Genomic DNA, 20,212 nt, shown 5'->3' with positions numbered 1-20,212 from the left:
TGAAATTCCACCTAACATGGAAAAAACAAATGCCACTTTTGGAACTAGGAACTAACAAATTTGCCTTACATTTTGACAGTGACATTTGACGATACGCAACGTAAACGGAGGTTTCGAATCCTGTGCTCGGGCAACTGATTATGCGAAAGTGCTCATGACATAAAAAAATGCGTAAATGCTCCGTGAGTGAGCGCTTTCGCATAATCAGGTTACCAGTACAGGTAGATACAGGGAACCCGATTCTCTATGTAAGCACCCTAATGCCTGATCCAGACTCACGAGAGTTATAAGCCTGCCTTCGCCTTATGTAATGCTCATAATTATAATCACTTCTCTTACAAAATTAAATACCAAAAGAATTTTACAAAATGGTTTATTGTTATCGTATTTTGAACTATATTACTAACAGTAAAGTTTGAACCTATTACAAACTGAATAACTATTACTTACAATATTTTTGATAGAAGACCGAAGAAAACAGAACAGACGGACATCAGAACTCATACTGTTTAGCATACACAACTTTCTGGAAGTTAAATGGACTCAATGTCTTGTCAACAAACGTTGGCGTTGGCATTGACTCCTTTGGATCCTTGAACAGTGGTTCCGAAATTGTGCTAATCATCTCTGGCTTAGGTTTCGGTGGTGGTTTTTCTATCTTTATGGTTGGTCGCTCAAACTCTTTGTACTTTCCTGCCAACATGAAATGTGGTTTGAAGTTTGGCCCTTGCGGAGATGACTCTATGTAAAGCAAGAAGGGCTCATCTGGAGAAACTTGAGACAAACTCAAAACGCACTCGATCCCTTTATTCTCATGAGTCCATGTGGTTTCGTCGTACTTTTTAGCCTTGAATTTGCCACATTCATGGCATGGTAAGTATGCCACAACTTTTGCTTCTTTTGCCACCTCAATGTTTATCCCACTTCTGCTGCTCTTCATTGCTAATTTCTGAGTCACCTTTTCCATGCCTCGTTTGAAATTGTTAAAATCAAACCCACTAGTCTTTTTTGGAATATCGCTCTGAGCTAGCATTGCTTGTTTCACAGCTTCTTTTAATTTTGACTTGTGAAGAGATCTTTTCATTGTCAGTTTATTCGTTAACTTCGATAAAGTCACCATTTTTAGTGTAAATGATTTTGTATTTTTTTTAAATTTATATTAAGTACTTACTAATGTGGATTTGGTGCTAGTGTACTATGGAATTGGTTTAAGTTTTTAATCAAACATCAGCGCCGTTACCATCTTTATTATCCGCCGCAGAAGTAATGATTGGTTCTGATTCCTTACGCTCGGGTCCTGATTGTTCGAAGCCGAATGCGGGTCCATCAAGGTGACAGGCAGCGTCTCTTAATATTAGTGTGGTAATGAATTGTTTTGTTTGTGTCCTGTTTGTAAGTTCGCCGTTTAGGTAAAGAATATTATTTCTTTTTTAAACATAGTATTTGGCTTCTTGTTGGAATTTCTTTTGTGGGTCCATTAAGTTTTGTTTTATTCTGAAAAAAAAAGACTTTTTTATTTACTATATCATATTCATGGCTTTACAGCAGTATTATACCAGTGAACTGCAGCTGTAGAGCTGTTGGTTGTAGCACATATATGTAGCTCCACCATAAAAGCTATACATAAGGCTATAAATTCATACATAGGCATCTCTTCAGTAATTATCGTATTCACTAATCATTTTTTTCAATGGTAAAATATTTTGATCTAAGCACGAATTACGAAATTTCTTACCACGGAGAAAAAATAATGTAAACTGCATTTTTACGGTGTTTTTATTTAGGTTTTACACATTAAGTTCGGTATTCATCTTGATGCGTATGAGAAACAAAATTACCAGGTCATTAGGACATAAAATGTATTATTGTTGATTGTTGATTATAATATTGTGGTATTATTTTATCTTTTATCTAGAAGAATGACAGTACACATCACAGCAATGAAATGTCATGTTCTTGTGACAAGCAAGTGACGGAAGAATGGGTATTTAAAAGTAAAAAGGTATACAAACTTACAAAAGCGAAAAACGTATTTCCTTCTTCTAAGTTTCACCAGCATCTGGCGCCACTACACGTCCGCGGATGCGTCCGGAGACGTCCGCGGATGCATCTGCAGACGAATCTCTACAAGCGACCACACGTCTGTTGATCGGTCAGTCTGAGTTGAATATCGGCAGACGCTACTCGTAAACATGGAAACGGCAGCCGCCGCAGCTATTTATTTGTTTAGTACTTTTAAATAGTTTTGGAAATTTTATCCAGTTTATGCGTAATTTCATGAGAATTATAAAGCAATATAATATATTTTAATTGTATAAGTACTTACTTACAACATTTTTTTCAATGATATTAATTGTTCTTTGGATTCCACAAGCAATTTTCTGCTTGATATAGGTAATTCTATAAACTGAAAAGTTTCTTCGATTGTCATAATACTCGTCATTTTACCTATTAGCACGCGTACTTTAGCTTCTGCGGTTTCTCAGTGACTGATGCGTTCGCGGACGTGTGGTCGCGAATGCAAGGCGCTCGCGCTTAAACCCTTTGATCTGTGCCACAAAAATCGACAACAAACGGATCGGTGGCAGATGCGTCTGCGGACGTGAAATACCTCGACAGATGCCCAAATCACCCCCTCTACACGTCCGCGGAGGTCATCTCCGGATGCATCTCCGGACGCATCCGAGGACGCCGTGTAGTGGGGCCTTGAGACCAAGATACCTTATGTTTCTTGCCATCAGCTATAGATACCAAAATGCAAAAGTGTAAGCATTCTTGAATATTATACCTAAAGATCTAATGTCAGAAAAATACAATTAACAGTTCTAGACCATTATAGTAATTTGCTATTGAGCAGGAGAGACTGTTTTACACGTCTGCAACCTGCTCATGCTGCACAAATGTTTGCCCTGGGCGGTATTCGAACCCGCGGCCACCAGCTTCGGAAGCAGCTTCACTACCGCCTTAGCTACGATGCCGTTCTAAACACTTTGCTTTGTGGTTCTTAATTTGGGACCACAATTTAGAAACAAAATATGGTGGTCTTACCCGGGAATCAAACCCGAGACCTCTGCTGGGCCATTCTCTGCATAATATTATGCATAGTGTAGGACCTACACTGTAGGTATTAAAGAAAATGTTACTTTCCTTCCTTCCTTAGTAACTGCATGTGTGGTCTAGAGGATTTTTTTTAATTTATTTTTTAAATATATTTTTTATTTTGGGACATTATTTTGAATGACAAACTTCGTGCTTGTTTTTTTTTTAACAGTTAGGGATTGTAGGCATTTTCACAATAATAAGATATTTACTTATAAACTCATATGCCTTTATTTCGTACTGGTGCGTTTTCCTTACTGATACTTAGTACAAATTAAACAAAATCTTTATTTTATTCCATCTATTATCATTAAAATGACATAATTAATTATATTATATCACTAAACTCGATATGCTCTCAGAAATTAAAGTTCGAAGTAACAATCAAATAAATAAGTAGTACAAAAATATAATACAAGAATAAACAATATTTGATGGATGCTTACATGACGTTATACAATGTTAGATTTCTTTGGTGATATACAAAAAATATTGCTTCGGAAAGAAAATAAAATAAAGTTAACTGGAATTGTAATACAGACATTTAAATATTTTACAAGTCTTTGGCATTCCACTAAACTGTATGCTGTTGATTCTCGATAAATAAAAAATAAAATAAGTATTACAGTAGAATGTTTCCATGGTACTTAAGGCGAAGAACAACTTAAGAGCTAAATATAATTTATATACAAAATAAAATATGGACGGAAATGATAAGATTCCCAACTAATAATACTAAGCATTAAGTATTCAAAAACATATAACCTACAACAATTTTGAACATAATATTTGTTGGAATAAAATATGCATTAAGTAATATAAATAATTATATCTACTTGTCCTTTGATGAAAAGGTTATTGACAGCTAAACATATATTTTGTAGCATATTTTAAGACATTAATACAAAAACCTAAAATATATAAAAAAGCGTCCATAATCTCAAAGTAATTTCAAAATAAATCCTGTCTACGCAGATTGCTTCGTGAAAATTGACAAGCATTTTTTATTTACAAGTAAAATCAATAAGTTATAATATCTTAAAATTAACTAAATTAAGTATATAACACATTTCACATCAAAGAAGACAACGTTTTCTATTTTGTGCTTTTAGACAACGGACTATAAAAAGATTTGTTTAACATAAAGCAATATATTATTAACTAGCTATGTATAGCATTGAGGTAAAGCAAAAGAAACTTACTCTTAATTGAATAATGACATCAAAATATAAATGATTACGATTTATCTAAAATAGTATTTACAGTTTATTATTAAAAAGTACATTTTATTGACACTTTGGCTTTACCGTATTTTTAACTTAATGAGTATAAAATGAACTGTCGGGAATTACTTAACTCGGAACTCTTATAATAAGTTGAGGAAATTTAATCAGCTAACTAAACAATAGAATTTCAATAAAGGTATTTAATTGGTATTACCCTTTTTTATTATTTGAGAATATTGGCCGTAAAATATTTCAGGTATGCACTATAAAGTACCGAAATAAAATGAAAAACTGGGCCTTTATAAAATCAATTTAACAAAAACTACATGTTTCAAACATTTGTACATTAATAATAGTAACTGACCAAAGCAAAATCTAATTTAAGAGAAGACATTTTATTATTTAGAAAATTTACAAAGATTCACAATGCCACATTGGTTTTGATAAGAGTGTCTTTTTGTTTATCACTTGATTATTTTTGTTCGTTGTTTTCCGCCGTCTGTCATTGCTCAGCGCACGGCGTTTTTTGATATCTGTGAAAAAAGGATAGTTATTTCTTTAATAATGTGGGTATACATTTTAAATAAGTACCTACAATGAAATTGTTATAAAAAATGCAGGCAGGCTTAATGATAAATTTTGCTGATATTTGAAATGTAGGAACCTAAAATTCACAAATGTGCAACAGCATAAACTGTTACAAAAATGGTTACCAATACAATAAAATGATTATTTTGACATAAAAAATATATATGGAAGTATGCGTGACATCGTAGCAATTTACGAATCCCGATGCAAAATCACAAAGAAGACAAAAGAAAATCAATTCAAGGGGTACATTACAAAGTTTTAAAGCATCGTAGTAGGGAATCACTTAAATTTAATGCCCTGTAAGTTATTGTAGTCCCTAGAGGTAGGCGGGACGTAGGGACGGTCCCTAGGGCCCCATCCCGGGTGTCGGCCGACAAATGTGCAAAAGGAATGCATATTCGACCTTTTCTCGCATTTGTTTTATAAGGTCTGTTTTTTGTACCGTCTAAACGATATTTATAACGCTTATTAAAAAGTATTGGTGTTATTTGAAGCCACAAGTAGCAAGTGTTAGATTGAATATTTTTTTGTGTGTAAGATTTTGCCGGCATTTTAAAATTTGGTATTGGTAAGTTTGTAAAAATTTTAAAAGTGGACTCGTTTCGTATTATTGATATTTATTTTACTTTCCGGGATATATCCTGCACAATTTCACACATTATTCACATTCAAAGCCGTGAAATCACTATATTCACCTTTCACAACTATCTCGATGACATATCAAATCTTCCTGATACTGCTGTGAATCCCCTTCGTATGTTCCGATACATTTCTCAGGTCCCCGGGGTTTCCGACTAATTTGATATTATGCTCAAAACAGTGCACCCTGTGAGTGATTTCATCCTCTAAGTATACTAACGTTATTGGGTTTTCATTGATCTCTCTGTCTGTTTTATTTGATAGGAGGAGGGGACTTTTTGTTAAATTCAGCGTAAGTTTAAAAATAGGTGATTGTTGTGACAATAAGAATAGTTTTTCATTGTAACACACTGTGGGTATAAAAATGCTATTATATTGTTTGTTATGCTTTGAAATACCTATACTCTTTTGTGTAAATCAATACAATGTAATTAATTATTTAAAAAATCTAGTGTAGCTTTACTGAATATACTATAAAGAATTGTATGTGTTCGGAGGTGCTAAAACACCTCCCTGCGGTACGCCCCGTAAACGCTTTGTAACGGGCAGTGGTTTCAGGTGATAAAATGGCTTAGATTTATTTGCGACATGAAAACATTTGTATTCCTGAACCACTGTAAGCGGATAGCCCATACGTAACAGTAAAGGGTGTAGATAAACCGAATAAATGTATTTTAACAATATATTTTAAGTTTTAATGGTATTTTTACCAATATCAAAATTATAATAACTCCCTTTTTAAGTAAGTAAGTATGTGGATTTATAACAAGGTTTATGTATAAAGGGTGGAACCTAAAATGCATCTGGTTAGCTTTTACTTTCAGTGCAGTTCGTTTAACGTCGGTATAGTGACTTTGGTTACTGTACATATAAACATGATAATTAATAAAATAAGAAAAAAAAATTAAAAACCTACTTCAAAAAACCACTAAAAAGTAAGAAATAATGTAAGATTTACACAAATTTCTTCAGATTACTTTGTCACCGCACCAACATCAAAAAAGAACAGTTCCTGCTTATGTATATTTGTACTGTCACATAGAATTGGTGTAAATCTTACATTATTTCTTACTTTTTAGTGGTTTTTTGAAGTCGGTTTTTATTTTTTTTATTTTACCAGCATGTGCTTAGATACAAACCTGCTAACCTAAACGTGAACCACGCAACAACGAATACAAACTCACCACTTGGACAGCAGCCCCGTGGCGGCGGAATGAGCAGCGTAAGGGCCCCCATACGCCGAGTACTGCGAGTACGGTGCCGCATACGCGTACTCGCTCGCTAGTGTTGTCGTACCTGAGGAATATAAGGCACAGAGTTATAATGACGTGAAAGTTTTCATACAAAATTATCAAAATTTTTGTTTTTTTTTTCTCGTAAACTAGAAATTTTTGATAGTTGAAACTTTGCATTAGGTATTGTATTAGTAGGTTATATGCGTGTGAATTTTTATAGGTAGATTGAAGACGGTCCGGTTACTAGCTTCCTAGCGGTGATTCAGTGTATCTGTGTCTACCTAAATGTTCTGTTTCTACCAGTTTCAATAACTCTATCTACCGATGTCTGGTAGTTACTTTTCATGGAAGTAGTAAATACTAAAGGCTTAGGTGAAGTTCCATGCATATTCTGTATTTTCGATTTATATTAACACTAATATTTTATTATATTATTATAATGTATCAATACTTCTACTGTAGGTATAGATCACTTAACGTAGTAACGGTTGAATGAACAAACTTTAACGAGCCGTAATCGGTTTAGTTACCGAACTAAGTAGATAATCAAAGGCGAAAGCTTAATGTAATTAACATAATATATCTAACATACATACGCTTTTCTACCCCTTAAACATAATGTAACAAGCGTAATCCGCGGAACCACGTATAAATAAGCCATCCTCACCCTCCAGAGTTACAGTTTAATATTTATAGCCGAAATATGGTTCAAAACTCGTTTGATGTACTCAAAGCCACTTCTGTCGCGTCACAGAGTAGTGTCTCGCTTCGTTACCCGCCACAGACAAAGCCCGTATGATTTCCCTCCACTCCGAAACCTCCTTGAAATTATTTGCATAGAGCCCCCGAATGAGCTATTAAAGTTGTCTGCCCGCCCCCTCCCACCTCTCTGCCCGGGATAAGCAGATTGCGGTAGATTAAAGACCAAAAGCATAAAGAGAAGTGGCGTCCCCAAGCGGGCGCCTTGCGGTACTCCATTTCGTGCCTCCCTCTAATATGCATAAGTGCGAAAATTCACTGCTTCTATATAAATTTTATGATATTATGAGCGCGGGGTGGGGGCTGGAGCGGCGGGGTCCGAGGGGAAAATTAGATTTTCCTCAAAGTGGCGTGCTCGACTCCGTCGAAAGCTTTCCTAAAGTCGTTTTGTTTTTTTTTCCTCGTGATTTCTCAACTGTTTTTCTGTTAGACCACATCTTGTTCGCTCTCATTGTTTTATTTCGGCTCGTGAATGGCCCTGTGATGTCTTTATTACGTTCCAACTTTACTGAGGGCGTATTTTGAATCTTTATTTTTGTAAGTGAAAATTTCTAACCTCGTTATTTGTCTACTTAATACTTACGAAAGAATGTTGTCTGTACATTTGGTAAAACCTTCGTTCAATATACAATAACGATATTCATACAGCCTATCTCTGCTGAAATGGCTGTTTCCGTTCGCTTTACGATAATATCTATGAGTACGAGTGAGATTACATGATCGTAAAATGTTACGATTTGTTGGAAGTACGGTGGCGCTGATGTATGTTATTATGTACCTATTGTCTTCCTATTCCTATGTGTAGAGAGATAATGTTATAGATTTGTCATCATTCGATGGACACTTATGGAATGATTTAATATAACAACAGAATATAACTTTTGTTTCGATTTGGGTTTATTCAACAGCTATCACATGAGCACAAAAATGTACAGCAGAAAGCGGATAGCTCCTTGCAATAAGTAACTATTATACATTTTTTTTTCTTTTCTTTGTGTATTACAGTCGTGAGAAGGTATGAATCTAAAGGGAAGAACGGATTGTCATAAGTGGATGGAGAAACGGCGGCTTCGGTAATGCGATGATGCCGAAAGGTGGTCGCTTGCTTTCAATATTTTCTATCATTTTTTCTTCGGGAATTACAGTCATGAGTACTGAGTATGTATTGTTTGAATCAAAGGATGAAACTGTTTTAGTTGTGACCGCGTATACGATTTGGTGACTGTAACTTGTATGGATCTGCCATGTTTGACGGGCGAGCGATGCTGCCTATGGATTGCTGCTAATGTTTCGATGGTGGTGCGGTATCCGTACTGTGCTGGTAACTCACCATCATAATGCGCGTAGGGCGGGTAGGGCGGCGCCGGGGGCTGCAGCACCACCAGGGCGGCGGCGTCGGGGCTCGCGGCGGCGGAGGGCGGCTCCCCGCCCGCGCCCCCGTTGGAGCCCGTCGAGTCGTTCGTTGCTGGAGAGGATGTAGACAATAAGTAAGATGAAGAGGATGGGGTACTGGATACAATGTTGGGAAATGGTAATGTTGCTTATCGGGTTAAGAAAATAACTTATAAAGGCTAATCAACAGTTTCACCATTATCTGTTAGATCATAACAAGGGATTAGTTGTTGACCTTTGACGCATCTGTCAAGAATTTAATATGGAGATGACGTATAATTGATATTATTAAAATGTAACAGGGGTGTTAATGATCTAACAGACTATGGTGAAACTAGGCATAAGTTAAGTTGTAAGTAGGACATAACCGATACATTTAAATTATAATAAACTGTACCTACTTAGTAAGAATATGTAGATATATTGCAAGAGTAAAATATACCCTTAGATACCTACAAATAATACTATTAGAAATATTTTTTTTATTGCCACTGTGAGTACAAGTTATAATGGATCGCTTGGCTTTTCACGAAAATTCAAAAACACAATCAGAAAGTACGACCAACCGCCATTGTTTTAAATGAACTCGCCAAACGCATGCACGCTGGCTGCAAAATTAATGCCATAGCCACTCGGTCGCGGCGGGAAAAAAGAAAACATTCACGTAAAAAATGGCGGGACTTGTTTTTCCGAGTGATATTTTTTGTTGTTGTTGTTGTGATTTATCAAGACTTTTTGCCTGAAAACTATGTAAGAGATTTTTTGTTCTAGATTAAGGAGTTGAGGATGTTACATACATTACATCCTTTGTAATCACCAAAATCTTTGAACGGCTAAAACAATTTCGATAGACCGTGGTCAAAACCACATTTTCAAGACCACAAACAAAAGCTTCTTCAACACGTAAAACTTATAGCACACATAGTTACAACCTATCACCGGACCAGAGTACAATGTCTATTATAAAACACCTATCCAATCTATATGATAGCAATAGCAGTGTAGATAAAATGAATCGAGGACGCGACAAAACCTGGGTAATTTATATTCGCAGAATTGGATGTATTTTTAAATTGAGTCGACACCGGCTGGCAAATGGCTCTGGTTTCATTTTAAAATACGTTTGGTTACATCACAGTCGCCTCAAAATAGGGAATGCATCTGTGTGTTCAAGTAGAAATGGCTTATTTTAATTGCTGAAAAGGTTCATTTTAAGCTTTAAACCACCACGCGACTTTCGCATCTCTCATTAACTCATTAAGTTCTTTTAAGTTTTTTCAAACAATTAAACCCTATCAATCTTGAACAAATAATCAATGAATTTCATCGATCATTTACTCACATATAATTCTATTAGATTTAACACCTTAAGAAAATAAAAGAAAGATGCCTAACCGTAGAGCGTCTTGCGGTCAGCAAACCGAATATCCGTTTCCACGGGAATTTCTCATTTATGTTTGTAGAAATGGTTTATTTATAGAACGCTTATTACGGAATTTAAAAGAACATATTTTAAGAGCTTCCTAAAACAATTGCATTAAAAAAACATAACGAAAATTGGATCAGTCGTTTGGGAGCTACGCAACCATTAAACTTATAACACCAATGTTTTTCCGTCAGGAGTCAGAAAAATGGTACACGAAAGGAGCATGTCCATAAGAACAATACAATAATGTACGACTTCGATCGCTGTTTTTTTTTGTTTATTGTTCATTTATTTATAATATTTCTTAATAATACAATGTACAGTTACTAATGGTTATTATTTCCCGACCAAAACAATCTCAGTGACAACGCAAATAAAACCTACCAACAGCAACATCCAAAGATCAAAAATCTAGGAAACATTCAAAACACAAGACTGTTGACCCTAGAAGATCATAAGGTTCACAATGCCGACCGCAACTAGACCAGCCTATCACATTACACTCTCATCTCACTTTACTGGGAAGAGTAGGGGGTCCCATTCACACAGAGGAAGTGGTCAAGGCAGGTGGTGATAGCACAGAATGTGGTATTGATATTGATCTCTTTGATGCTGACGGTGAGACCACGGATGCAAACGTTTGTCTTGTAGCTAATGGTGTAATGAGATATGGGATTGTTGCCATTTTGAACGAGGATTAGTATTTTGAAACTGAAGTCTTGATAATCGTTGAAAAAGACGAGTTCTCGGGTGGCCGCCTTGCCTACTTACTTTACTTGTAAAATAAATATTTTATTATTATTATCAATTTAGGTATATATACCATTGAATAGATTAAGGTTCCTCATTTATAAATTATTTAACCATAAGTCATTTATAACTACAATTCACTTAACCAAAATTGCCAAGTGTTCACAACAACAGTGCCATTATTATCACGATTAGCGCGATCTTCGCTACGCCCTAGAAACTGTTTTGCGGTGACATCGGCCCTTGACAGTGGTTTATCTAAGGTTTATCTTGACATTTACGGTGTTCGGTATTTTGATTGGATAACTGTTTTGTTGATTCCTCGTATAATTGGATATTTTATTAGTCAGCTGTCTCCTCCAGTTTGTGGTTGCATTGTTGGGGTCTGCCTTTTAAGGTTACATCTGCCGTTTAGTTGTGAGTTGCTGAGTTCTTGTCATTATGTGAAGAAGTGTACATCTGAAGTCGATTTGCAACAAAAAAATCAAGCTATAATACTGTGTCTCATTAAATCATTAGTTGAGCGTTGCTTTTTTAACTCACAACTTACATACTTAACTCGTTTCTATTTCAGTAACTGAGCGGCCTACTGCCACCATATTTTAGTAACTTGATGATACCTAATTGTTTATAGCACTCACCAGAATGTGGAGTATAGTGTGGATGCGCGGCGTGCTCGTAGGGCGCGTCGAACAGCTCGCCGTAGTACCCTGTGGCCGCCGTCGCAGTGGCGCCCCCTAGCTCCGACAGCAACTTGTACTCGTCCTTTAACGTCCATTTCGATGATGACCAGAGCTGTGGGAGGGATGTGAGGTTAGTATGTGTAGTATTGAAACTTGAAAGGTTCAAAGTCAAATGCTTTTAGAACGACGCGGAAACGGGTATAATATCCGTGTTTATCAATGGATACATACGGCCATACCCGAGTCCACGATGATATACCTACTTGTCTCAGGATGGATATTGTGAAATACTTTGTGTCTTCTCAAAAACTAAAGAGATTCTATTCTGGGAGGCAGAACAGTTCCTGTGGGTACGTGGCTGACACGATAGATTTATGTAAAGATTTTCATTATCAAGTTATGTCCTAGTGACTCCTAATGCTTGATTTGTAACCTAGAAGAAGTTAGTTTCCCTTTGGTTTCCCTTTCCTTGTTTTGTTTTGACACCATAAACATTCGCGCCAAAACAACACAAGAATGGCAACACAGAGAGCACATTAACCTCTGGTTTCAGGCGGCGGAAACGGAAGCTGCGTCGTTACCGCGCCACCGCCGCCATCAGTCAGATGAACAAAGATGGCCGCCGAATTTACTCGCTCATTCGCACTGAATTACCACTATTTTGCATCTACCGCCGAGACCAACGTTAATTTGCTAGTGAGAATGGATGTGTGTATTAACAGGCCGACGTATGGTCCAAGGATAATGTTGCCAGTAGAATATTACAGAGGTGAGAAGTTGAAACATGTATCCGGATAAAGAAAGGTGGCAAATATTAAGATCTTTACCACCCATTACACCACTGTATCTTTAAATTGGATTTGACAGCATACAAAAAGTCATTTTAGTTTCTGTTTTATGATAGTTCTTCACCGTTTTAATCAAACAGAAATAAATGCTGAGCACTGAAATGAAATTAAAACATAAAGTTGGTATGATGAACTCTACAACACTCACGTTAGAATATATTTGGTCTCCATTATAATGACTTCTTTGTCTCTTCACATCGTCTTCCGAATGACTATTGAAGTCTCGATTCTCATCTGAAAAATAAATTTAAATATAATTAGCAAACCCCGAGACAGGATAGTGCCTAACACTATATACTGTCAAAGCAAGACAGCAATAAGAGAATGAGTCCTCTCCTAATCAGAATCAAAGTACAAGAATAAGCCCACGCATGATACAAATTTCAAGCTTTGCAGCCCTTTCCATACACATTTTGAAGCAAGAGTTACTCGATAACTTTTTCCTTCATAGCTTCCTTAACTCTTTCCAACATTCATGGAATCTTCTTTCATGGTCCCATGCGGTTTGAATTAGGAAAGTTATGTAGTAATATAATATAAGTTCACAATTTCTGTTGTAAAATTAATAGCTCAGTAAATCTTGACGGTCATGCTCGGTGGTTGCCTCTACAAGGGGTAGTGTTGGGCTGCGGGGATTTGTCGATGGAAGGGAGACCTTATACGTTAATAACCCTATATTCTTTAAAATTGTAGCAATTCCGCTTATACACATGGATATTATTCGTGGAGAAAATTATATGTGTTTTGTTCCTCTTCATTATAAAAGTATATGGAAATATCAAACTAAAACAATCTAATGCAAATAGCAGAACCTTAATAAAAGTAGTTTTGATTTTGAAAAAATGTTGTGACTGCGACGCTCCTTAGAAGATGCCAATGCCCAGCAGTGATTTTAATGTGCTAAAGATGATGATGATGTAAATTTTTGATATCTCTGTACACTCGTGTTCTTGCAAAAAGTGTATTAAAATTTGAAAAAATCTACATTAGTTACTTAAATACGTATGTAATTCTTCTGTACATTCTAGCTTACTAACTTCTCCAATTTATCCATGATCAAAACCATCGACTATCGATAAACCCCATGCCTACGCGAGTCTCCCTGCTAAACCGAATACCTACCCTATTTTATTCCATATACTTTAGTGTACCACCGTGATATAACTTAGGGAAGTTTTCACTATGTCTCCACACTTTGCCGGGTTCTGTAGATATACATTACATTATGCAGGGTACTTGGAGCTATTCTTTATGGTAATTGGACCCAAGTGCGCAGTTCTTCTGAAGTTTCAGTGACTTGGCCTAAAGGTTTATTTAAAAGTTTAATTTCAATTGATTTAGGGACTTCTTAATGGTTCTTTTAGTCTTATCGATGGAGTGCATAATTAGGAAGAAATGCATATTTAAGAATTTAATTCCTACTTTATTTTAATCATCGCATCGTAATGTGAAGACGCGCGCAGTCGAAACAACGGTTGATGTGCGAATGTCTAAATATATGATAGACTCTAGACTCTAGACTGTCTACACCTCTACAATCCAATACTCACCTTGCTCCTCATGCCGTTTCCTCTTCAGCCCCCCTCCGTTATGCAGCCCCTCGACCTGCTCGATACCCAAGATCCCGTTGATGCTGTAGCTGCCAGAGTTGGTGACCTGGTGCTCGTTGCCAGCAGGCGACAGGACAGAGGTGGCGCCGGGCGCGTTGCCCGCGTGGGTTATTACCTGGAGGGAGATGGGAATATTAGATGAGGGTTTGTGGTGATGTTTGAGGAAGTTTATGTTTGAAAAGTGAAAATGTGAAGTTTGTTTCGTGCAAGTGGGGTATGCAAACATGGTGTTAAAAACCAAATTTGATTATTGGTCTGATATTATTAGTAGTCCTTAATTTGCTTGCCAAATAGAGCCCACTGCATCATTATGTAAAGTTGGGTGTTGTTTTGTGTAAATACCCTAGTCCAGCTCTAGAGCGCTAGGGTTTTCGAGATTGAGCTGGATGACATGATTGTTGCAGGCGTTGCAGCGTCATTTCATTGGGAAGAGGTTTGTGCACTGCTGGAAATGAGAATTGCGGCAAAATTTTTTCCATGGTTATAGAGTCCAGTTGCACTTTGGCACCTCCTGCCACAAAGATCGCAAGTGAAGCGTGAACACTTTCACCACGGTCTGTCGGTGACCAACCCTAGTCTGGGTTGTCACGTAGACCCCAATTAATCAGCTCTAGAGCACTAGGGTTGTCACTCATGTCCCAATTAATCAGTTCTAGAGCGCTAGATAGTGTCTGGAGATAGGACTGTCACCAATTAATGAAATAAGAACGAAGACTCCGAGAGACGCGCTGAGTTGTATGAAGAATGAGGCCCCAATTAATCAGTTATAAAGCGCTAGGGTTGTCGACCAATCAATCACATGAGAACATAGACTCACAGAGACCACGCTGCCCTGCGCGGAGCTGATCTCCTGCTCCTGCTGCTGCTGCTGGTTGTGCGCGTGCTTCGCCTTCTCCGCCGCCTTGTTGCGCACGATCCTGCCGGCGAACAGACAGGTGAGGGGTTAATTATTTCAAAGGTAAGAATGACAAACAGGTGAGAGATTAATGATTTCAAAAGTAAGAATGCACCCATCAGAACATTTTGCTTAAAGAATACCTTTGGTATTTTATTGGCAACGCGCGGGTGCCAGTTTCCTTAGTGGTCGGCCCGGTCCTTACGCTTGTAATATAGTGTGAACGGTGTATTTATGTGTAAACACTTTTTTGCACACAAAATAGACCTGCCTATACTGCATTTATTCATTCTTGGAACAGTAGGTAAACAATCTTATTGTGAATTTTTATTTGATTTTTGTTTAAACTAGGCTTTAAAATGAAACATTATAGTAGAAAAAGTAGAAAAATGATTAATTTCGCAATGAAACCATTTATTGATTGAAACATTTTTTACCTTGTATGCCAAGTATGCGTGAATGCTAGTTTAGATACTTATAGAGCTTACACTATGTTATTGTATTTTTGACGTTTCCTTATGTCTGGTAATTAAAGTTGGCTTTCCTTTGCAGTCATCAAATATGTATGGGATAGCGAATTTCAAAAAAACCAATAACAAGGTGGACAGAGATAACAGATAAAGAATAATCCGGGAGCATCAGACTCATAAAAATCCGACAACAATAATCCATTACTCAACAAAAATTAACCCCAAAAAACTGGTGCGCTCAATTCTCAAGTCGAAGTGCGGTAAATTAGACCCACGCAATGAATCATGCGAGCCACGCGGCACAACATCCTTTACCAATATCGCGAGCGTGCGCCGCGATTTGTTACGCTTCCGACGAAAGTGCGTATGCAAAAAGTGAGGTTAGTTTTTGAGGGTTGATCTGTCAAAACTGGGTTTTAGAATGTAGATGTTTTTGGACGTGAAACTGTAAATATCGGCTAGGAAAGGAATGCTGCATTAAGTAAATTTTACAGGTACCTACATGATTTACCATGTAGGTACCTGCCTACGTATATTTATATTATACGGTAGTATTTATTTTATTGTCCCCCCGTTTTCACTTTTGTGACAAATCACCCTGTCAAAGTCGAAACCAAATCCCAGCACCGCACACCTAAAACATGCTACAATAATGTGAAAATCGAGATTTTGTATGCAGCTCCAATGTGATTATTTTTGGTTTTCCCGCCATATTGCCGGCTGACAGTTCATTCCGCCATGATGGATGGCGCCGCGCGGTGAAATATGGCCAGTATCTCCTGGGTTGACATATGCAAAAATTGTTTCGCCAAGTTATTAAAAGGTCAGATTAGGATAATCTGAACTCGTGATAGACTCATCACCTTTAAAGCGAGGGGAGGTGATTTATTGTTCTTATTTTATGTTTATTATGAAATAAATTAAGTTAATTCAATGAGTATTATCTCTGAATTTATGCAAAAAATCCTCCGCTGAGTTTGCAAAATATATGCCCTGTAGGACTGTAGGTATGTAGCTAAAAGAACGTGGATGTAGTAGAATGTGTAGTAGGTCTATGTAGTAGAATGACTGTTATGACTGTATGACCTCATGCATCCGTTTCCGGCGGAAGGGTTACCAGCGATGTCCTAATATTTTACCCTAAAATTTTATTACCATTTCTTTAGCGAGGTTTTGCAAGTGCTCTTTTGTTGGCGAATATTTTGTGATTTATTTGAAAGCGCATTGCCGTTTCCTTGCTGTGTAAAAGCAGAATTAAATTAAGGTATCTGTATATAGCTCTACTCAGTAATTTTATACCATTGTACGTTTATTCTATGGTTGGAGTAAAAAAACGATTTTTCTTTTCAGAATAACTTAAGATACCTAACTGAAGAAAAAATGTACCATAATTATTAATACCGGCTTAGACATGAATATTATCTTGTGTAAAGTGGAGTCGGTGCATGGGACCGAAGTGATGGAAAATGATAGTTTAGACCTTAAAAGGATTATTTTTTATGTCATTTCTAAATTATTAACTGATCCTACTACGATTTTAAATTACGTTGACACTTTCATTACGATATTTTATACTAAATGACATATCTGACAAATTACCAGTTGAGCGCGGCAAAAATTTAAATGTCAAAATGGGGTTGCCAGAATTATTGCTTCAATTACCCGACAGGCAGCGGCGGGCCGGCCCTCGATTAAAAAATGTCTTGACGTTTTGCAACTCAGTCGTTTCTTTTTTCGAAGGGAATTTTTTATGATTATGGATTGTGATTATAATGCATCTACCAACTTAAGAACTAGACTATCCAAAGAGAGAATCAGTGCTTGGGAAACTAAATTCTACTCATTTAATTTATTTACTTTCATGATTCTAGTTGTTGAACATTGGGATGTTAGACACCTAGGTTGCAAACAAGGGTTTACACGCTAGCCTAGATATAAATCTATTTATTGTCCGTTCGAAAAATCCTCAATTCCCATCTTCCGGCAGCAGACTTCATCACGCTCGAATAGGTACACTTTCGACTCAATGAATTTTATTTAGACATTGCCCACATTTTGGAGTTCCGACACTCAGTGACATTAGCGTCACGTGACCGCCACGTGACTGGGCCTCGGGGGGTCTAAATGACCTTCGAATAGCATTTAGGGGTTAAGAATGGCTTTAAAATTTACTCTACTGTTATGGTGCTTGGAAATTGTGTATAGTGTTGAGTTGTTAACTGTTGATCTGATAATCTTATTGGATTTATCTGTTATCTTACGAAATTATTGGTTGGCGTAAGCATAGAAATTATAAATTGTAATAAAAGTGACCCAGTAAAAAACGCATATTTTTTTATAGCTGTCTAAAGACTATTTTAGATTGTCTAAGGGCATTTAAATGAAGCTGAAAAAGTACTGGGATTTGAGATATTTTAGAGAACAAATTAGATTTTATGTAAGTATTTTATAAATAAATACATTTAAAAAAAGATACAAAAGGTACGAGTATGTACAAAATTATCCATTAATTAATTTTATATTCTAATCCTGGCAATACACTAAACACCTTAAATTCAACAAACAAGCAGACACGACATCTTCAAACTTGTAACACAATTTGATTGTGACGGGGGTGAAAACAACATAGTGCAAAATGCAGCTATTTATTCCACCGACTGCCAAACGCATCAGACTCCATTTCAGAGGGGCGACAAACAACAGGGGTTCATTATTGGACAATAAAATAGTATTATTGGTATCAATAACTGAGCACTCACTTGAAGGGAGGGTTTTAAATTCGATTATTCGATTTCAATTGGCTGGTCCCCTTTAAAGTTTTCGAGACTTAAGGATTTTAAGAAGTGCAAAAGGTTTAGATTTTCCCTGCTTTGAGTATTTATAACTAAAAGCAGGGAAAATCTAATAATTCACACATAAAACTATGTCATTTAAATTTGTCTACCATTGAGGGATAAATCAATAGGTACTAGAGGTATACTAGTAGTACTAGTATGTATAACATTATGTTTATACGTAATTAAATACGTAATAATAAAGGTATTAATTATTTTACCTTCGGTTTACGATACTATTATCTATCCTAATCATAACATAACAGAAAGCGCCTCCAGTCACTGAAGTGTTACATACAATCCATACATCTAATTACGCGTGGTGATGCCAGATTAGATAATTTTCCCCACTTCTGGGCAAATATTTGCACAGGGTATCACTGATACGGCCCATCGACACGCTACCGTTTATTAATTTAGATAAAATGACAGTTGAATGGCGTGTATTTTTTTCAATAATCACTGATATGTTTAGTTCAGATAGTAATAAATTGGTTATTGTTTATTGGCTTACATTTTTGAGTTTTTACAATCAGTAATTTGAATATCGCTATCTTAGGAAACCCTTTTATTTTGCGGCTCGTATAGGTACCTCGACTACCTTGGTAAGTTCCTACATTAGAATAATTGGTTGGGCTAATACCAACATAAGTATTTTTATTAGTACATAGAACTTAACATACGGGTAAAAAATAAAATCCTAACAACAACGCTCGTAATGCACATTATTATTCTATTACCCTCTTTGGTGAATAGAAGTCAACATTTAGGAAATAGAAGGGATGCCAAACGATTCTGCCGAAACGACGACGTACCGAAACTTTCCCCTTTTCGCAAAAATAAAACTTTTCTAAGCTACGCATTTTGTGCGGTTATATTGTTCTATTAAGGACTTTGTATATGCAACAGTAAGATCCATTTTGATTCAGAGTAACCTGGGTTAGAATAGTTTGTTTATTGTGGAGGCTATACGATAAGCGAAATTATGTACGTAATGACTTGTTTCAGAAAACCTCAACTATGCTACTTACCTGACTAAAAGTTACCTTTAATTTATTAACATAATAATTTCGTAATAGGTATTACGCTGTACAACATTGAATAGTGAATTATACCCCAAAAAATCATAATAATATATCAATAGCTGACGGCAGTTTAATGCAGTAGGTCTATGCTCCCACGGAAGTAATACGTACGTACTTATTATTTACATGATGCTCCTGCATGTGCATGGCGATCACGAAAAATATAGAATCGAATGCGAGTGCGACTAGTGTCAACTTGACAGCACTTTCGAACACTTTTTACCTATAAAATTGACAGTCGCACTCGCATTCGATTCTATACGTTAGCTCTGTTTTTCGTGATCGCCCTGGTGATATATTTAATTTGACGAATTGACTAACCGACATTTAACACAGATTTTAAAACCAGCACTCAAGGTAAGAATTTTTAAAGTGCCTATTCTTTTTATTTATGACTGTTTAAGATAGCTGACCAATCGACTGCTTTTTAGTTATAAGCTAGATTAGATTATAAAACAACAACAATTACAATATTTGTACACCGAAAAGACGAGAATCTTCTAGCAAACTTTCAAATGACCTTATTTGGTTTTTCGCTCTTTTGCTGGCCCCAAAGAAGGGGTTGCGTGACTGAGCGGAGAGCAACACCGGAAGTGGGGGAAATAAAGATGGCGGCACCGGAACCAAAGACACGTGCTACACACCGGAAATCCCGCGCTCGCATCCATTG

The 20,212-nt window shown here is 36.6% G+C and overlaps 2 protein-coding genes across 4 annotated transcripts in view; both read right to left on the bottom strand.

Annotated features, from left to right (window-relative positions):
• Nucleotides 1-356: 356 nt before the first annotated feature.
• On the bottom strand, nt 357-1,933 carry LOC105387765. Its single transcript, XM_011558545.3, has 2 exons — nt 1,736-1,933; nt 357-1,494 (listed from the first exon to the last, which is right to left on the bottom strand). The coding sequence occupies exon 2, from the start codon at nt 1,118-1,120 to the stop codon at nt 494-496; it is 627 nt and encodes a 208-aa protein (XP_011556847.3). The 5' UTR covers nt 1,121-1,494; nt 1,736-1,933; the 3' UTR covers nt 357-493.
• Nucleotides 1,934-4,510: 2,577 nt separating this feature from the next.
• Nucleotides 4,511-20,212, bottom strand: part of LOC105387776 (paired box protein Pax-2-B) — a 64,936-nt gene continuing 49,234 nt past the window's right edge. For all 3 annotated transcript variants that reach the window (XM_048630894.1, XM_048630895.1, XM_048630896.1), the window contains 7 exons: nt 15,076-15,175; nt 14,199-14,373; nt 12,797-12,882; nt 11,759-11,912; nt 8,880-9,014; nt 6,740-6,851; nt 4,511-4,858 (listed from right to left, as the gene is read on the bottom strand). In XM_048630894.1, coding sequence (XP_048486851.1) covers nt 4,858; nt 6,740-6,851; nt 8,880-9,014; nt 11,759-11,912; nt 12,797-12,882; nt 14,199-14,373; nt 15,076-15,175 — 763 coding nt within the window. In that variant the 3' untranslated portion in view covers nt 4,511-4,857. The remainder of the gene's footprint in view (nt 4,859-6,739; nt 6,852-8,879; nt 9,015-11,758; nt 11,913-12,796; nt 12,883-14,198; nt 14,374-15,075; nt 15,176-20,212) is intronic.

The sequence above is a fragment of the Plutella xylostella genome, chromosome 27, assembly GCF_932276165.1.
Source record: "Plutella xylostella chromosome 27, ilPluXylo3.1, whole genome shotgun sequence".
In the NCBI taxonomy this organism is placed as follows: Eukaryota; Metazoa; Arthropoda; class Insecta; order Lepidoptera; family Plutellidae; genus Plutella; species Plutella xylostella.
This window is presented reverse-complemented; position numbering and strand designations above follow the sequence as displayed.